Source organism: Perna viridis, chromosome 13 (genome assembly GCF_037379345.1).
Source record: "Perna viridis isolate PV_CMFRI_1.1 ecotype Kerala chromosome 13, ASM3737934v1, whole genome shotgun sequence".
In the NCBI taxonomy this organism is placed as follows: Eukaryota; Metazoa; Mollusca; class Bivalvia; order Mytilida; family Mytilidae; genus Perna; species Perna viridis.
The window spans coordinates 12,828,013-12,848,789 of NC_142457.1; the positions used below are offsets into that span (position 1 = coordinate 12,828,013).

The 20,777-nt window shown below is 32.9% G+C and overlaps 1 protein-coding gene across 16 annotated transcripts in view; it reads left to right on the plus strand.

Moving 5' to 3' along the window:
* The window catches only part of LOC148599628 (dipeptidyl peptidase 4-like), a 162,224-nt gene that overhangs the window by 91,003 nt on the left and 50,444 nt on the right, over positions 1-20,777 (plus strand). The window contains exon 1 of one of the 16 annotated variants that reach the window (XM_088559847.1): positions 3,083-4,375. The exons of 13 other annotated variants lie outside the window; for them this stretch is intronic. In XM_088559847.1, the coding sequence (XP_088415973.1) occupies positions 4,271-4,375 (105 nt within the window). In that variant the 5' untranslated portion in view covers positions 3,083-4,270. Of the gene's footprint in view, positions 1-3,082; positions 4,376-9,821; positions 10,068-14,657; positions 14,685-20,777 lie in introns of those variants that run through there. 2 more of the 16 variants (XM_088559857.1, XM_088559862.1) reach the window with 2 other exon arrangements.

Genomic DNA, 20,777 nt, shown 5'->3' on the forward strand with positions numbered 1-20,777 from the left:
TGGCTTTAAAAGTAATTGCATGTTCAAAGAAAGATAACTCTCGATTACTTCAGATAATTATTATTAATATACAAAGACGATTCGCACGGTAATAAAAGAGCATAAACCGGCGAACAAAAAAACAAAAAACAAAAAAAAAAAAAAAAAAAACATGGAATAACCAAAAAATAGCACATGAACGAAAATACGGTAAATGAGCAACTCGATATCCACTTTAACTTGGAGTATGGACCAGATGCAACGATAGGCTAAGCACCATCTGTTTTTTTCTAGGAAAGTCCACTGATTTCCTCATAAAATGGCCGGGGTAGACGTAAGAGAAAATGAAAAATATGACACGATGAACAAGTCATTTCTCATGGTGCAAGTGGATACACCATTACGATACACAATTATCAATAATTCTATTTTATAAACAAAGTCAATTGGTATTTGGAGTTTTACAGTTTTAAATCTTTTTTTTCTCACTTTTGATACATGTAAATAGTGTGCGTTTTTAGCTATATGTACATCATACCTGATGTTTATGGCTACATATTCAATTATTTTCGTGCAGGTACATCAAAATAATACATTTACAGAATTGTACACATGAAATAATTACAATATTTTTTTACGTTAGGTTCATATGAATCGAACTTCACATGAAATTCACGTGAACTGCACCTAAAATTATCGTAATTTTCACATGAAATTCACTTGAAATGAACTTAATGCGAAAAGTTCACATATTTCACATGATGGTTTGATTCACTCGAATATCATATGAACTATGTCACAAATTTCATTTGCCGAATGCACATGAACATCACGTGAAATTCACGTAAAATTCGTGTGTTAATCATGATGAATAATATTACCAGTGTATATTTTTGATATGAATGAACGCAATGAACGAAGATGTTGGTTGTACATTAAATCTGCAACTTGTACAGTTTGTTTGTGCAGGTGTTTGAACTGCATGTTTTATGAACCAGAAAAAGTATAATTTGAGCTGAAAAAAAAGTAAAACGAAAAAATCCTGTTTTTTTAATTGTTCATACCGACAATCATTTAAGGTTTATCGGATTAGACAAGTTCCACTGTATCTGTACATATCTACAAAAGTCAATTTACATACATTGATTGGTTGTCATTCCACTCATTTTATACTTTGAATTTCAATTAATATTAGTGATATACATGTACATGTAAGTACATTTATATGGGGGCATTTAATTCATTTATGTGAAGTATGTATATATGTGGACATTCACCTCATAGTGTTGTGAGTGACGGGTTTAAGGGCTGCGAGCAAAGTTTTAATTTCTTGTTAATGGGAAAAAATGAGCATAAAATGGTCTTGAACTCTTCTTTTTTTTTAAACACTTTTACAACCCCTCACCCCCTTTCCAACATCTTTTGATCCGCCCCTGAATATATATACATTAGTAAAGCAATGTTCAACTCACAGGCAAAGTAATGATATATTTACGTTGTACATATGTACATGAACATTCAGTTCAGCTAATATTAGTAATGTCTTCTGAAATGAAATTCCTCATCATTATTTATAGAAGATTATGGAATGTCTCGCTTTGTACTGGTTTTAAGACTTCTGGAATTATGGTTGACTTACAAAATTATATTGTGTCTATAGAAGAGAAACATTCTCCGATCTCAGAGTTGAAAATCAAATAATATTGTGCTTGGAATCTATAATTATTTGATGCAAATGACAAAGATATTTTAGTACTGACATTTATGAATATAATGCAGATTTTTTTAGCGAAGAGAAAATAGTTTCAAACAAATGATGATAACTGATAACACGTGACAGACTTAGTAAAATAACTTTACTTTATGGTAAATGGTAATACCTATTTTGCCAGATTTTTTTTTTTGACTGATGGATAATGGATCTGATTAGTGTTAAGTTATTTTGTTATTGCCCTTATTTCCACCATTTGAACGAGAAACAAAGAGAATGATTGACATCGTCTCCATCGTTTTTGATTGATTGATTGTTGGGGTTTAACGCCCCAGCAGCACTATTTCAGCTATATTCAGGCGACCATCTTTTTAGCTACTCGTGATTTTGAATAAGGTTTTTGTATTCCTATACACTGAACTAGTATTCTTTTTTAAAGACAAGTAGAATGCGGACTCTAGATGTGGGGAAATTCGCACCGTTGGTGGAATGGCCATAAAGTGTTTGTCTGTTTTGTTTTACGTTTCCATGAATTGATCTGTATACAGGCACATGCATGTATAAAAGAATAATAAACTATCATATGTCCTTCTTATTATCATTGATGGATCCAATATTTCATATTAGGGATTTTAAGCAATATTAAAAGATGAGCGCAAAAGGCACTAAGTATCATTCTGTGAAAATTCGTGATTTAATGCGAAAACATATATACATGTGCTTGTACATGTATGTTCCAAATTTATGTTGTGGAGAGTATGCCAAGCACGCATTTCGTCGACTAGACATGAAGAAACGATAGAAATTCACATATGTAATGTAATGTTATAAGTTCTTTCAACTTAGAAAATTCACACAGTGCATTAGACACTTTTTTCGAAGTGAAAAATTTGTTTTTGGAAAATAAAAAAAACATGGAATTTTCTTTTATTAGGCAACTCCGGGTTGTCTAGATCTGGGTAGAAGAATATTCGAGAAAGCAAAGCACATACAAAGTAAAGACAATGTAATAAAAATACTAGACGTTACTGAAAATCATTTTAACTGTTTTCTAAAATTTCATATAAATTTTTGGTCCATTTTTTGTATTACTACATGTAAATACCAGGAAATTAGATTGAGTTGTACTCACGAGATAATGGTCACAAATACGTTCTTTCTAGAAATCAGATTCCAATGCATAAGTTCCTATATGGGGCTTAGAAAAGAAATAAAACAGACAGATTGATGTTATGTCATTAATGTGTTGCCTGCATTTGACACTGAGGGATGAGATTCAGAGACAAAATACAAAATATTTACTGTATATTGAGAAGCTGAGATCCGAATCTATACAATTTCATGTGACACCGGTTGGTAAAGAGCCGTAGAGAGTAGTGATTAAAACTGGAACTAAGTGCTTAGCATTGGAACTTGTCTTGCAATGGGTTAAAATGTATCCTGTAGTTTGACAATTCATTTTACTGTGTGTTAAAAGCTTTGAACAATTTGTTAAAAATAGACCATTTTATTTTGCTGACAATTTGGAGATGTATTTTTGTTCATAACTTGTGCTGTTTTAATAGGAATAATGCTCACACTCGTTGAGCTATGTCTAATGGAGTGGGAGAAATAAAAACATTTCGTACATTTTTGCGGAAGTGTAAACTGTGTAATGTTGACGCATTTTCTATTTGACTAATTTCTTTATTCATGCTCGGAGTTTTATTTGGTCTATTGTACTATACCAACTAAAAGTTTAAATTCTTAGTGCACCATTTCACACGCACTTTAAATATTGACATTTAGATGCATTTGAGTTATACGCTTGTGCATTTCGTTATACATAAGTTAGTGCATTTTGATATACAGGAACTAATATTAATTCAGTTCGTTATATAAGTGTACATGTACATGTAGAATATAGATTAATAATACAGCCCTTGAATAGTTCATGTTTTTATTCATTGAATTGTTGATTTTATCATGCTTTAGTCAAGCATTTATCATACGTTTACATTCGAGAGCACATGCAATGTATAGTATAACATTGGAACACTGTAATAGATGCAATCCGGTTTTTAAACGGAACCGTTGACAGGTTTTATTACTGTGATGTTTCGGAACTCTTACTACTCGGCCATAAACACATGAGAAGTACAGATTTACAGTCAGACATGTTAGATTTTATGCTTCAAAAAGAAGAATTTGGATAAAGCTTTACATTGCATTTGTATTATTGCAAGCAACTGTGTTTTGAGATCATAAGTCGGATGCCATAAAATCTAATACCAATTTTAATTGGCACTCTAAAGAGGAAGAAAAATGGATGTTTTTTCTGTTACGTCATGATCACAATATGCAAGTACATTGATAGTAAAATTATCGTAATTAGCCCTCGAATTATACTTTGAACACAATTATTATGTATGTACATTTGCATTTCAATTGCATCAGCAACAGCATTCATGCCAATGTGTTTCATTCACTTTCTATGATTAAAATTACATATATTGTTTCGTGTAAGATGGGCGATGCCATCAGCTAAAAAAGTTGAAAAGAGTGAAGAGATATATTGCAGTTTATTAGGAAAATATAATCATGAAAACCCGGGAAGATAAAAATCAAAGTACGGAAAAAAGATGCGAATACCGTTTATTGAAAATGGATGAAAACGGCCGGAAACGGATAATGGACGAAGACGGGGTGAGTACGGATACACGTAAACATATTATCCAGTGCATATGCACCGAATAGTATAATCGCAACCGATATGTAATCATCAGTGATTTATGATTGAATTTCTTTCTTGAAATTTATGAACATGAGGTTAATTACAAGTACAGTCAAGTATTGACTTGTTTTTCTTTTTCAACGAAACTGGTAAAAACTTTAAACGCACCCTGTGTGTCACAAGTACGTGGGTATAAACGGAAACACGGGATAAGTACGAGAAGGAAGGAGGAGGGTTATCGGAGGTGAATTATAACAGTCACTTATAATTCGGAGATGCATGCATGTATAACTATCATCAAAATTTTATATTGTATATACATGTACTTTTAATGTCGACAGTTCAGTTGGTAGACGTTGCCTTTTGAAAAACCAGTATTCACATATCAAACTGATAATTTGATATAACTAATAGATTGTAATGCAATGTCGGGAATGGGTCTTTTTGGATATAGTGAAGTGTCGAAAATTTGTTTTGAATAATCAGTATCTGCTCTTCATACTGACGATTTTCTACTTAAAATTCTAGCAAACATTTATCTATCGTTTTCTTCTTTTTTTTGTTAAACCTTAAAATACATATATTTCTGAAAACGCATTCAGAAAGTTAGTGAAGATAAAACAGTCTGAGTTTCCTTTTAAATATACTTCGTGCCAATTTGCTGTTCTCTGATTGGTCCAATATGAGGCTAACATTCTGCTCTATCACATGTTTCACGGCCGGGGTGATAGACTTGTCTCCTGGTTCCGGTACATGTAGCATCAAGAACCAGTTTAACTTGAGTCAGTTTTGCGTTTACAGGAATGAATACATATTTATGAGCATTGTCCATTTCAATAACTGGATTACCAGCCATCAAGACAGCAGACACACAATTCATAAAATAAACAATCTAGTTAAAATAGATCTATCAGTTGTTCCATTCAGTCCCTACTGGCATGGAATACTTGATAGGTCTAATTTTAAATAGATTGATAAAATAAGAGTATTTGACGATATCAAATTTGAAAGTAAAATATTTTATTAATGAAGTAAATAAAACAGACAAATAATATAAAAAGTATACAAAACTGATTGTAATGATTTATTGTGAAACAAAAGCAAACGGAGTATTCAGTATAATAATGTAAATATTAACATAAAGCTAAGAGAGTGATAGAGAGTTGAACTTTGCTAACCATAAAAGAACATTGTCACTCGGCTACCCCTCGGTGGGACATTGCTTTGCTCGAGATAAACTGCCCTAACACTGTTAGCTACATTTGTATATGTATTTATATAAAAATACATAATCACAGAATCGAGATTCACTTCAAATTCACAAGTTTACGTGATTTCACGTGAAATTCGCTTGGCATGAACTTCATGTTAAAAGTTTACATGAAATTCACGAGAAAACTCGGTTCACGTGAATTTCGAGTTAAATCTGTTATGAATGTTATTTTGCTCAATTCGGTTGAAAATCATGTAAATAATTTTATATACTGTGAAAGTATTTTAATTCGTGGATATCAGTTTTCGTGGATCAGGAGAGAAACACAAGTTCGTGGATTTTTGAATTCGTGTTTTGAAGTTTTCAGTATACACATCAATGGGAATCTACTATTCGTTGGAAACCAAATTTCTTGGTTTGACCTACCCACGAAAACCGCGAAAATTGATGTCCCACTAACAATAGTACTTTCAAAGTAGCTGCACATTTCGTACAATATAAAGGCTCAGATTATGGATTGTATAGTAAAAGGTGTATACAGTGGACTATGGCATGTTGAAATGTACTAATTAAGTTCGTGGTAAGCGTACAAATATAGTACAGAAATTAATCATGGATAAGATTAAGTAGCTGTCTTTGTAAGAATCATGCAAAATCAAAAAAAAAATGTGATACACCCTAAAAAAGGCTACATATTTTTTATTTTTGTAATTTAGTTGTTTTATGGGTCTTTACTATGAAATGTGTAATTATTCATTCAAATCTGCCTGCTCTTGGGAGATAATAAACATTGAAAATCCAGTAGATTCTATTGTATTTGAGCGTCATTTACAGAGTTATCTCCCTTAATTTTGAAATCTACAGTGCATTCTATATAATTTATATCTCCTAAGAACACGGATTATATGAAAAACTGAATGTTAATTTCTATTTACTATGGCAATTCAAACAAAATATCAAAAATAAAAATATGTAGGCTTTTTACCCATGAATCACATTTTGTATGATTCTTAGCTGGAGTGCTACTTAAATACTAGTTATGGTAACGTAATTGATTTTGTTTCCTGTTGCTATTTTTTCCCCACAACACAGGAACCAAAGGTTCAGTAAACTTTAATTAACTAAGATGCATGTTCCAGTCACGAACATTTTTTGTGTGCAAAATTACATAACTATTTTGGACGTAAAATTCATAACTTGGGCGATTTGAATTTATAAACTACTATGGAGGACATCATCGTAGGTACACTATAAATGTACTTCACATGTACAATCACATACATATGTTTATCACTACAAAGTTATTATGATTTATTTTTCCTTTTTATCCCATACATTTTACTCATATGTCAAACAGACTACATATACTTGTATTGTGTAATTTTCTAGTGTGTCGAATTAAATAGGTTCCATTTTAAAAAATCTATTTTTGAAGCAGCGAATCTATTTCACATTTGTTATAAGCAGTCAAGATGGTCACACATATGCCGGAAGGGGGTATATGGGATTTGTACCCGACTTTGTTAGTACATGTACTTTTCCAATTTAAAGTTCGTGTAAATATTTTTGTTTTTGCTCCCGGGGGATGGGGTCGTCACCCCTCTGAACAACGTGTTAATTTTGCCCCCCTCTACCCCCGACGGCTGTACTGAGGAGTAACATGTCATTCCGAACGCCATACATAAGTAGTAAAAATTTATATATTTTTAAAAATAACCTATTGATTTCTGAATTAGTAATAGAGTAAGCCTTTTTTCACATGTGTCCTTCTTCAAATATACAATCTGTTTTATAAATAATTAATTAACTTAATTCCCCTTATTACGCTAAATGCCTAAAGAACAAAAAAAAATCATTATGAATTATTGATTACTACCAATTACAACGCTTACTTGATTCCACACTATAAATCCCAGGACTGCCAAAATTTGTAGTTTTTATGCTTGTTAAGGAACCCGTTAGTTTTAATTTAAAAAAAGGAAAGATTAAACGAAATGGATGATGATGGTGGAGTACAAGATTCGTTCGCGGAGGCAATTAACAAGATGAATCAAGCGCAGGACGATAAAAACGAATCAGTAAGTTTTTTTTTTAATTTTATTTCATTCATTTTTTTTCAGCATTTCGTAAAATTTTGTTAGTTTTGTTTTTACATGTAAATCAAACAGAGCAGAGGGGACATGATACAACCTGAACAAATTTAGGAATACCGTTATGGTATGACATATAAACCAGTTAGAAAAAAAGTATCTTTTTCTTGGTTTTGCGTACCAATATACTTTCAGTGTTTCAAACATTGATAACATAAATTTATACAAGCCAAATCTAGACTAACAGAAAACCGTAGAAAGAAAAAAAAGCTTAGTTATGTTTATCCAGAGAGTATTGTTTTACATGCTTTTCTATCATATTGTAAAACGTAAAACGTGAAGGCTTGAAATAGTGACTTCGGTCCAGAAATTTACAATTGGACATTTTTTGCTAAGGAAAATGAAAAAAAATGGAATCCAATTCAATTTATTTATTTATATACACATTGCAGATTTGCATGTTCATTTATTTTAACTAACTCATATTTGAGTGTTTCCATATCTCAACACATACAATGTACGCGTACTTAATACTAGTTATGACATTTTGCCATACCCCTGGTGGCTCGGCCTATCCAGGCCTCCCGTTCCGACTGCTTACAATAAGGGAAAATTCCGATTTCGATATCACAATTTAAGAAAAAAATCATACAAATTTAACAGAAAAAGTTAACTCTCTAAACGTTTCAACGCCTTTTATCGTACTTGTTGGAGGCGAGTCCACACGTTATCTGTACATCGTATATATTATAATTATTGTATTCGTATATTGTTATTTTATTTAAGTAACTGTCTTTGTAAGAATCATGCAAAATCTGACAAATGTGATACACCCTAAAAAGGCTACATATTTTTATTTTTGTAATTAAGTTGTTTCATGGGTCTATACTATAAAATATGTAATTATTCATTCCAATCTGCCTGCTCTTAGAAGATAATCAACATTGAAAATCCAGTAGATTCTATTGTATTTGAGCGTCAATTACAGAGTGATCTCCCTTAATTTTGAAATCTACAGTACATTCTATATAATTTTTATCTCTTAAGAGCACGGGTTATATGAAATACCACATGTTAATTTCTGTTTACTATGACATTTCAAACAAAATATCAAAAATAAAAATATGTAGGCTTTTTACCCGTGAATCACATTTTGCATGATCCTTAGCTGGAGTGCTACTTAATTACTACATGTATTACTTTGCTTTTTTTGCATGTAGTTACTGTATGTCACTGTAATATGCTCTGTGAAATATAGTAAAAAAATGAAATTGATTAGAAAAGACTTCACAAGTTTGACTAAAGTGTGTCCTTCCTCATTTGTTCTAGTTGAACAGAAAAAACTAGTTATAAACTAATCTCTCTAAACTACAATTGCACTGATTGAAACAAATATCAACTTCTGAAATTACCAGCATTACATTGAACTTCTTTCTCATACATGTACATACACAACTAAAGTACTTGTATAGCCCCAGTCGTTTTGGTTGTCGGCTCTTGGTACATTTGTACTTGTGTTGTCCAATGTGTTTAAGGGACCAGTCAAAATTCATAGTAGGACAGGCACTTTTTGTAGCATTTCTATTGTTTGAACACAATTTTTTAAGTAGAAAGTGGAATAACATATATACATATACATGTAAGTGTATATTATGCTCAAGTTAGTTAAAAGACACCAACTTTTGTATTACTAAGTTGGCATTTTTTTAATTCAGTTAAATAGCCATAGGGTTTTGACTTTTATTTAATCTCTTATTTGTTTTGCAACGTTTCTATGGTGATATATTATAACAAGTGTCTTACGAACTCAAAGTTAAGAGACTTTTCGAGCCAGCCTTATCCTGTAAAATCGGCTGTTTGTACCTGTGATTATCCAATATCTCATGTTGATGAAAGCCCTAGCTTTAAATTAATGTTTACGTTTTAAACGCAAATATTTGGTACATTTTCTCACATTAAACGTCTTTTGGAGTTCAGTTATTTGCCGATTAAAGGGAGATAACCTATGGACAGTAGACAAAATGAATTTACCTAGATTAATTTGCATTTTGTTACCTTTACTGTTAACGAGTCGGTCGACAAAGGGACTTTTGATGACACAAAATACTAATAATAACCTAAAGTTACATTTAATTATTTCAAAATAGTTGTCCATCTATTACACCACATTCCAGAAACGCGCCATAAATCACTTGCTTGCATGTACCAAATTGTGCGGTATCTAGACACTAACACATGTATAAATAAGAGCAATTTTAAAAGGATATTAGTTAAACTTGATGTAAAAGAGCGAAAATGGTGAAGGAAAAGTTTGAGGTTGAAGAGGCTATGAAAAATGTGGATACGACAAAAAATGAAACAGTAAGCATTTATTGGTTTTTGTGACAATATATACATGTACTTTTAAATTATTTTGCTTCAACATGTTCGATTTAGCAATCTGAATTTGTACAGGTACTTGCATTCGTGTGAATTGACTGTTCGTGGTTTGTCTAAATGTTTTTGACTCGTTAAATCATGGATTCTGTCAGTCAGTTTATCTTTAAGCTAGATCTCCACAAAAAATTTTGTAACTTAGTACTATGATGTATATGCTTTTTTTCTTAGTGTGGAGATGTACATGAACATGCATACGTAAACATTAAGTTATTACAACACGTATAAATGTATTTTCTCCAAACTTGACAACTTTGATATTGAACAATCGTGTACAATGAAAATAATACTAAACACGACTAATCTGGAGAACTTTGTTACTGAACATAATGAACAATTTAAATAATACAAAATACGATAAAGTTAATAACTAATATCATGTTTTGCTTAATACACACCTGCCTTCATGTAAGAACAAAAAGGGTTAAAACAGTTATACATTAACACAAGTCTTAAGGGAATTCTGATTAATCTGAAAACCTGTCTAAACCAGACACTTTTTACAGTCCCTTTGTATTAAATTAAATGAATTTTGAACCTTGGCAAACCAATCACCTGTCTTAACCAAACCCTGTCTAAACCGGACCAGTTTCAAAATTAAACAGTGGTTTGGTTAAGCCAATTTTCGATGCACTTCAAATCATCTTTATCATTTTAATTGAAATAACTTTTTTGAAAGAAAATTTACATTATTATATGTCAAGATATGTCAAGTACACTAGCATCTATGAATCATTGTATTATTTTTTTTTATTTTGAAGTGTTACTGTAGATTTAAAAAAAATGTTTTTCTATTTATATCTGTTTGTGTCGTAATAAAAAAAAACAAACTCTAGAGGTTGGGGTATTTTCAAATTAATCTTGCTCCTGAGTGTAAAACCTCTATGCAGCAGCTTGCCGTATATATTTTCTTGCCCCAGGTCATATTTTTATTTTGGTTAATGGTAAAAAGTTTTGAAGCTTGTCATCCTGTTATTTTTCTCACCTGAGAGAACGAGTTATTCGTTAAAACAATCATGTCATTAAATACATACATGTCATGTCATTTTAAAGGTTGTTAAAAGCTAGGTGCCTGCGCTTAACTGTGGAAGGGGCGATAACTCAAAGTTAAATACCACTTAAAAAATTTGGGAGAAAATACTGATTTCTTCGAAAAGATGAATTCGTATAGGCTAAAAACCACTAATTCCACTTTCCATAGGCTTCTATGCTAATTTCACAATATTCAATGGCTTCTATGGACTTTACCTTAACTTTAACCTGCAGAGGACTATATATCAGCATGATTCTACATATGTCAGCTCACAATCCTCAGAATGGCATGTGGGGTTAGCAGACTTGCAGTGCAGTACTGGTCACCGGAAGTGAAGGGTCTATAAATAGCATGGGAAATCCCAGTGTTTTCACAAGACAGGGGTATATTTAAAAATCATTATGGAGATTAGGCTTCACATCACAAGAAGCAAAATGCACCTATAAAATGTACAGAAATGTTTTTCCTTTCAGAAACTGTTTAAATTTTTTAAATAAGATGAGAACTTTTTTCACAGCACTATGAGGAACAGGGGTAATTTCTGCGTAGGACTATTTTTGCGTACGTTCCAAATGCTCATTGGTTGAATTGGTGGTCTGTAACCTATATACACAATTACCAATGACATTCCCCAAAACGTTTACCTGTGTGTAAATTTGATCATGGAGCTTTAGATATGAGCATTTGAAGAGAAAAAGGGTACTGTCCTTATCATGGCAATGTTGTAGACATTTTAAACTTACTCGTAGTATATGAAATGTAAAAACAAAATAAGGAATTGATAAAATCTAGGCATAGTTAAAAGGAAAGTCCCTGTAACAAATTTAAATGCATTGCAATATCAGGGTAAAAAACCGTCGTAATTGTCCAGACTTGGTACAGACATTTCAAAATGAAAGGTAGCTTTAACCAGATTTACGGTCTATTTTTTTCCAGTATATTTCAACACAACTGGGGAGCATAAATTGCCACTAATCAAAATTGGTACAATGTAAAACTTAGTTCACGACAAAAGATGTTCAATCGCGGAAGTCTTTATCAGTCCACAATATCCAGAAGAGGTGATTTATTCAATAAGATAGTAGACATTATCTTTATTGAATTTGTTCGCCTTTTGGTTACCCAGTGATATTATAAATCATCTACAGTTAGTGTCATCAGTTAGTTGATTTAAAGATTGAAGATACATGTATCTAAGGAACTGTCTATTCCTAACCAAATACGTATAGTAAAAAAAGATAACATAGTGGTATAAATTTTGATGTTTCTTTACGGGTACATTGTTAAATGTCGGTCAAGGGAAAACTGCACGTAGTAGTGTGTTTAGCTGAATAACTAAAATAAGACATAGTAAACATATTGAGCTATTAGGTATATTTTATGATATAAAAAGGCTATAGATTAAGATTCACAAATGTATAATGTAGATGCAAATTCAGGTTTTACGTTTTTCTGCTTTAATAACATTTTAGAGAAAAAAAAGCAACGGCTACTGTTTCCTATAATAGGAAATCATGTTATTTTTGCTTGTTTGAAAGAGATTGGGAAAATATAGAAAAAGAAATAGATGTGGTGAAACGCTACTAATGTACCATTTTGTAACCTATATAAAAAGTAAGTACAGCGATCACCAAAGGTCTTCTATAATTAGTGAAAATACACCTTTATAAGCTCTGAAAAAAATAAACTTTACGGTAACAGAACGATGATACATTTTGTACTTCTTCAAAGTAAAAGGTGAACTTTGTAAATTTTAAAATAAAGCTTGTATTTTGAAACGACCCCTCTTCTTGGATCCGCTAACTACTGTAACAATGTGGGTAGTTAAGTTTTTAGCCAAAAAAACATAATAGTCTTGTTTCTAGGGCATGTAGGTAGGATAGTTATTTTATTTTTCAAAACATTTTAAATTGAGTAAATAGGGAAACAATCTACACTTTAACCGCGCTTGAGCCAAAATGGCCATAAAATGTTTAGGGTAGCACAAAAAAGAACTGGTATAGGTAGGGTAGCATGAAACAACATTATTTTGTTTGGCCTTAGAACCAGTACAGATTTGATACTAACTTAGTTCTACATGTCACCCATGTATTTATTCATATCCTGAAATCCCAATAAATCATATAAGTACATTCAGTATATATATTTAATGTTTTATACTTCATGAACTCGTGGATCTTTATGGTGTATCCATCTACGCCATGAAAACTGATTTATACAACGTGTCATAGTTTTTCTTTCCTCTTTTGTCTACCCCGGACTTGACTTTTAATGAGCAACTCGGCGGGTGTTTCTAAAAAGCAGAGGACGCTTACCCTATCTGTGCACCTGGTCCATGCTTCCAATTTTTAGTCGAGTCCGAGTTGCTCATTTGCTTTTGTTAATTGTATGTATGATTTTAGTTACTTCATGTTCTTTGTTGTGTATGTCTGTTTTCTATGTCTGGCTTTTGTCCCTGGTTTACATTCTTTTAATTACCGTTATAACCTTGGTTCCCTTGATTATTCTTAATTAGACAGAATTAGATGGAAAAACAATATTTTGGGAATGTTCACAAAATGCTTCTGATACAAAGTTGCTAATTTCTTTTCTTTCAATTATATCATTTGCAAAATAAATAAATCCATTAAATAAATAAACAAAAACAAACGAACAAACGCATATTTTTTATAGTCATCTGTACTGTCGAGTATATTTTGTCTACTTCATTTCATTATTCAAAACTTTCATACATTATTTTGCGGAGTTGTTACTCAATATAGTTCATGTATAGTTTAAAGACCGGGCTCTTGCCCGACCCTATCCACCTCTCCCTATTTCCAGTGGCAATCAAAATTTATCGACCCCATTGTCCTTGTGTCCCATCCCTTTTTCATTTCATCATCATTCCATGTTCATTTTATCATCAATTTCATGTTCATCGTCTGAATATAGCTGAAATATTGCTGCTCGGACGTTAAACCCCAACAAACAAACAAACAAAAAAAGACCGGGCTCAGACGGTGCTGACTTAAAATACCGCGCTCCCTAGGAAGCTGTCGTTTGTTTTCACCAGTCTGTACAGACACTTCACACTTTCTCTTCTTTCAAGTTTTGAATCAACAAGTTAATTTGAAATTCCATTTTTGTAAACGTGTCTGTTCGATTAATGGTAACATCCCTAACCTTACTTGGTAGTGACATTTTTTCTAGTCAGACAGGCAAAGACAATGTCCGGTGAAATGCCATTGCTAGATGATAATAGAAAATTATGCAAATTGGAGGAAATATTTAGAAAAATCAATCGGAATATTTGACACAACCATGATGTCGTCTGCTTTCAATCGATTCTTGTGTCATTTTCACAATAATGTTCCAAGCAGCTGATCATTCGATGACATGTGTTTTTGTGATTTAATTAGAAATATCAAAAGTGTGATTTATTGTTGACAAATATCGAAATTAATTATGGATTTTATCTGTTGCTTTGTTAACAAGTGTTGATTTTAGCGCCAAAAATGAAAGACCCGGTAAGTACGTCATTTTCGGCAGACGAGAGTTTATAGGAATGACTTAAGTGTAAGTGTGTGTAAGAATCAGGCAAAATGCGAAAAGTCAGAAACATACATGTCAAAAACCCACCGACCTGACAAAATAGTTTCACTCAAAAATGCTTTCTCTATTTGAAAAGACCGTTATTTGATCTCTATCCCCCTTGATTTGCTCAGAAAGTTTTCAATAGAATACTATGAAAAATGATGTTTTATGACAGAGTTACCTGCCCTTGAATATTCATTTTCAGTGTATTTATAACTCAATAAACCAAAGTGAAATAGAAAACCTGGTCTTTTAATATGATTTTGATGGTGCAAATAATCAAATTAAACTTTCAAAATGGTGTTTTTTATATCTGATTCACTCACTGCCTGATTCTTACAGAGCTGACCCTTAAACTGAATGTAAATAGTGTTAAAGTACTTTGTTATTCAAAATGACTGGTATTATTAAACTTATTTTGGCTTTACATGTATATGTATTTGATAAATATTTATCGCAGAGAAGCAGGTCAATGACGAAAAAAAGGTCGTAAATGGCGTCTAACATGCAAAAGACGAGGTACATAATTGTGTATGAAAATGTACCGAAAAGCCACTCTTTCTTTCATTTATACATGTAAAAAAAGTTATGCAAACAACGCCTTTCTTTTCAAGAAACGCCAAGTAATCTCTACAATTATACCATTTCTTCTTGGAAAAAGGGTAGAATGGATACTGTGATATACATTTGAATTTATTTCTTTAAAATTATTTCAATCGACGTGATCTCTAAACGGATCGTGTAAGATTACGCATTAAATTTTGCACAATACAAATTGAATGTATCAATTTACTTGTAACAAGTGCGTAGCAAGAACCCACCATATGAAACGTTATGTTCCATGTGCTTCCATTGTAAGCCACAAAACACTTAATTTTACACTTTATTTTGAATTTAAAATTTCAACACCCGTTTGCCCTCGTTTTTGCCTCTGACGTCATAAAACGCGCTCTGTTGTTTGTGTATGGTACCGTTTATTGAGTTTTCTGTTGTCTTGTAACAAATATTTAAGTACATGTCATTTTTTCGGTTGCAATCTACTTTTTTAGAGAACAAATGAAACGAAAAATTAATGGTTTGTGTTGCCTCCCTTTTTTGTTTCTTCTGTTTTTTAAGGCCAATTAAATCGAAAAATGTGTAAACTACATTTTACAGTTTTATACCATTTAATGTCTATATACAAATATGGACAAAGTTATATATTAATAAATAAACATGTATTGATGAAGTAAGCTGCATGCAATGTGTAGATGATTTTATCAGATGAGCGGCCATTTGTTGCATGCATTTTTAATGTTACAATTACAGCTGTAACATCCTGTAGTTCCATAAAGTACAAATCTTTTTAAGAAACAGGCGAATTCTGAAACTCTGAATCATGCATCTCATCAAACCAAAATCTGATGTGTGAATTTATACACATTTGCTGATCTCTTGTACGGATATAAATCGCAATTTGACTTTTCGTGATAATTGCGGGATAGTCAATGCGCATGTGTGTGATATACGTCATGAAGGTACATTTGTAGGGCTTGGTGTAGACCAAAGGAATTTTCCTCCCGGAAGTGTATATTTAACATGCTCATCAACAACTCTGCAGTTTAATGTAACACGGAAAGATCAATTTGTTATTCCTTACAAATCCACAGAAATTTGAATGGTTTAAAATAGAAAGTTAGAACGTGTACATTTAGACAGAGTACAATTTCCCTGCATAGATTATTCATTATCAGAGCATTCGAGTGGCAATGAAAAGTCTTACATTTGTCGTAACTCAATTTACACATGTATCAAAAAGAAATTGCGAATCTTGGGTCTACGTGTATTTCGTAATTCCCATATTGCCTTGAGTTCGTCAGTTTTGTCATCTTGCTACTATCATTCATAATAAAATGACTCTGTCACAGGAGTATCTTTTCTGAACATGCTTTCTCCACTGCCTTGTTTGTATAGAGTAATCAAGGGAACCAAGATCCTAGCGGAAATCAAAATAATGTAATCCAGGGACAAAGATAGACACATACAACAAAAAAACATAAAATAACCAAAACAAAACGTACAAAGAAACAGAAGTAAATGAGCAACCCGAACACCAGTTTACTGGCACTTAACCTTCCCCATATATGAACATGTCATCCAAATATTGCTCAGCTATCCACAAAGTACTTCTTGTGTTTGTGTACTTCTTGTACGCTTGTGACTGACGAGTATTTGATCAGATGTTAAGAAGTGAACGCTTTCGACTTACGAATGTAAATACATTATACAGATCAGTCGGTATTGATAGTTAAGCTTGGCCACTCTGTAAATTAGCATTTACTTTGTTTTTGATAAGTACATGAATGCTTCGTATTTTACAGAGAGATTTGATTGCTGTTGTTCATATCAATGTACCTGAGTATCATTATTCCATGACAATTTAGCATGGTACACTTTTAAAACTATATATTTGACACTTCAGGGGATTCGTTCCGCTATTGGTATTAGCCTAATAGAGTTTAGAAAGAGTAATCAAGGGAACCAAGGTAATCAACAGAATATAATCCATGGACAAAGACCAGACATGGAAAACAGACTTACTCAACAAAGAACATAAAGTAACTAAAATCACACATACAAATTAAAAAAATAACAAAAGCAAATGAGCAACTCGGACCCCACTAAAAACTGGTAGCATGGACCAGGTGCACCGGTAGGGTAAGCGTCCTCTGCTTTTCTAGAAACACTCGCCGAGTTGCTCATAAAATGTCATGTCCGGGGTAGACGAAAGAGGAACGGAAAACTATGACACGTTGAACAAATCAGTTTTCATGGCGCAGATGGATACACCGTAGCGATTCACAAGTTCATGATGACAACTATAGAACTTCTTTAGTGATGACTTCAATCCTGTAGCAACATAACTCTGTTCCAGAAGCCCATTTGTTAGAAGTCTAGCGCGATACAAATAGTCTGCGTAGTTTCCGCAAGCTCTGGTAACTTTCCTTTACCCGCTCGCCGGCTCTCTATATTTCTAAATCGTGAACAAGTAGTAAACAATTCTTGTACATGTACATTGTACAAATCGGGTTATGGATATAGCTATTTTGATATCTGAAATTTGAGTTCAAAGTTTTAATCTATCCTTTTTTATCCTCTTTTGAATTCAGTACCTTCATCATTTTACTTATCATTCTATCTCCATGTAATGTTCTTCCATTTTTTGAATATATCTTCGTTTCTTTTTTTACCGAAAACAAAATTACTTTTGCTTACCCTTCACACCCCAGAAGCGGATCCAGAAATTTGATAAAAGTGGAGGCTGCGAACCAGAAATTTATGTAAAGGTCGGTTCAAGGGTGCAATTTGGAATTACGTCGGAATGTATCAAAGTCATGACGGTTTGGAGCGAAATTTCATCACAAATGGCATTTTGTTATAGCTTATACTTCCTGAAGCTCAGCTGTTCCAAGATAGACCAGTTCGATGAGCATGCTTGTCAATGAAACAAATTCATTAACAAGAAGCTTATCGCCTCTGTAATGTAAGGTTCTAAATGTCAAATACCATTGTATATGGATTTCAACCTCTTAATATGGAAGCAATTAAATTGCTGCGTTGGTAAGGCCATGCTAACGTTTTACAAGTTCTTTTACAGGAATATTACATGTACATGACTGTATACATTGACGAAATCTGGTGAAGTACAGTGCACTTGCACTTTTAACTGAGTTTGTCTTTATTGACGACAGAGCGGTATTGTCAAGCGCGGATCTACATATTTTGACGGTTCCATACAAAGGGAGGTTCAGGCTTTAGTTTGCTAATTTTTACCCAACTCATGTGCAAAATTAACATTGTCAAAAAAGTAGGTCCATTCCCTGCAACTTCCCCTCCAGGATCTGCCAATGGTGTTGTTCTATTTGATCTCACCTAAGTAGGCATCTTAATTCATTCAATATTAATTACACCATCTTCACCTGCTGGCAGTACATGTTGATGTTTAGGTCTTAACACCAAAGATTGAATTTTCCATGGCCTTATATTAAATTGAAGCACTTTTATTTCCGTTGCAAAACTGAAGCGTTTTAAATCGATGTATATTACAAAAGGAACATTACAGAAAACTAGAGATTTATTATATAAAGGATGTCAATTATTTCTGGCAAAGTTTAGAACGTGCTTCCTAGTTCCGTTCAGTGACAAATATAAAGTTTGCCCTGACCGGATTATATTGATGCCATGTTTGCATTGAATCAGGACTTTCACCGTTGCTTTATAGAGACCAAATGCGTTATACATGTCATGGACTTGCGGCATTGAATGTAAGCGACATCTATTTTATTATAGAAGTCTCCTAGCTTTATAGAGCTTACTAATCACATAAATGTCTGGTCCTAATTGAATTTATACAAGGGCTTCTGTGGTAACGTTAGATGTCACGCACATTAGAGCGGAATCTTTATTTTATTGGTTTTGTATAAGATCAACATATCCTACTCTACAAGCATTAGCACAGTAAAACCTGCTTTGGCTGCATACTGTATAAACCAGACACATGTCTAATCCAGCCACATATTGACAGAGAGTGGTTCTCGTCATTTGCATGAAATTCCTAATTGTAAATCCGAACAAACCAAACATAACCTAGGGATTGGATCAGCATTTCAAACAATTGTGGTTAACCATAAAAGGGAGTTCCATAGTGTGTTTATTTGTGCCCTACATGTAATTCTAAAGAAAATATTACCAAAACATTCAGAAAAAAGGACCCCGGAACTTTTCTCTAGATCCGCCTCTGTAACTTTTCAGTCCTTGAAGGAATGTGTTTCGCCTGTCATGAACATTACTATGGTGACCAAATTTCCATTATGTTACACTGTTACAACGTATAACCGTTTGTTTTACGGACTTTCCTTTTAGACTGTTCCTTTTGACTATTGCCTAAATTCTACCAGTTCGGTAATTGGCTTATTACCATTCTCTGTTTGTGATTCATCAATTTGCAAGTACATTGTTTCTACAATAAGAGGCTTGTACAGAGATCATATGTTCCATTATCGTTTTTGAGTTATCTCTCTTTAATGCTTTTATTTGCGTTTTTGTTTACACCCTGGAAGGTCGTTCTGTATTGATTTTCGAAGACCTTAAAACGTGTTTGTTTAATGACTTATCCCACAATCTTGATATTGCTCCACAAGAAAACTATTATAAATCGATTCTCTAATTACGACTGCATTCCACCACTCATGCATAGTGTGTTGGATCTCGGGGAAACTATTGTAAAAAATGGCGGATTATCAAAGGATCTGATGATAACATGGATATTTTGTTGCGCTGTTGTAAATTGATTATTGAAATTTTATTTGAAGCGAGCGCTTCTATCATCGATCTTTGCATTAAATTTGTTACTTTATGAGTTTTCCACTAGGCCAAGCTTGTATTGATGCCAGTACTGCTTTGACGTGTGCTGAAATATTTTATATGATCAGTTTGGATGAGTTAGGCTGTTAAGGGAATTATCAGATTCAGGAGTTTACTTTACTGTTGTGATAACACTTCTGGTTATCAAATTGAAGTTATAAAAACTTATTCATATTCCATTGTATGCACAGGGATACAGCATTCATTTCTCACCTTAGTCCTAGTGGTTGATCCAGGGGAGGGATTCCGAAAGATGGAACCCCTTAGGAAAATTCTTTACATTTCGGGCACAATGCAATCCTGTATTGGCAAAATTGCGTAAAAAACCCCAAACCTCCCTTTTAAAACCTCTGCATCTGCAATTGTAAGGTAAATACATAAACTGATCTGATACATGTAACATAGTTTGGTTGGTCTGTTTAATTACCCCCTTACCCCTACTTAGAAAAAAAAAACAAACGCAAACATTTGGCCTTTATAATTCATTTTCCTGATATATACTTCCACAAGAGTACATTCCTTACAATATTTGCTGCCTTTCCTCTAGGGAGAATAATTGATTTGGTAATGATCTTATTTATCACGGATGAAACTTTAGAACTGTGTTTTCTCCTATAAACGTT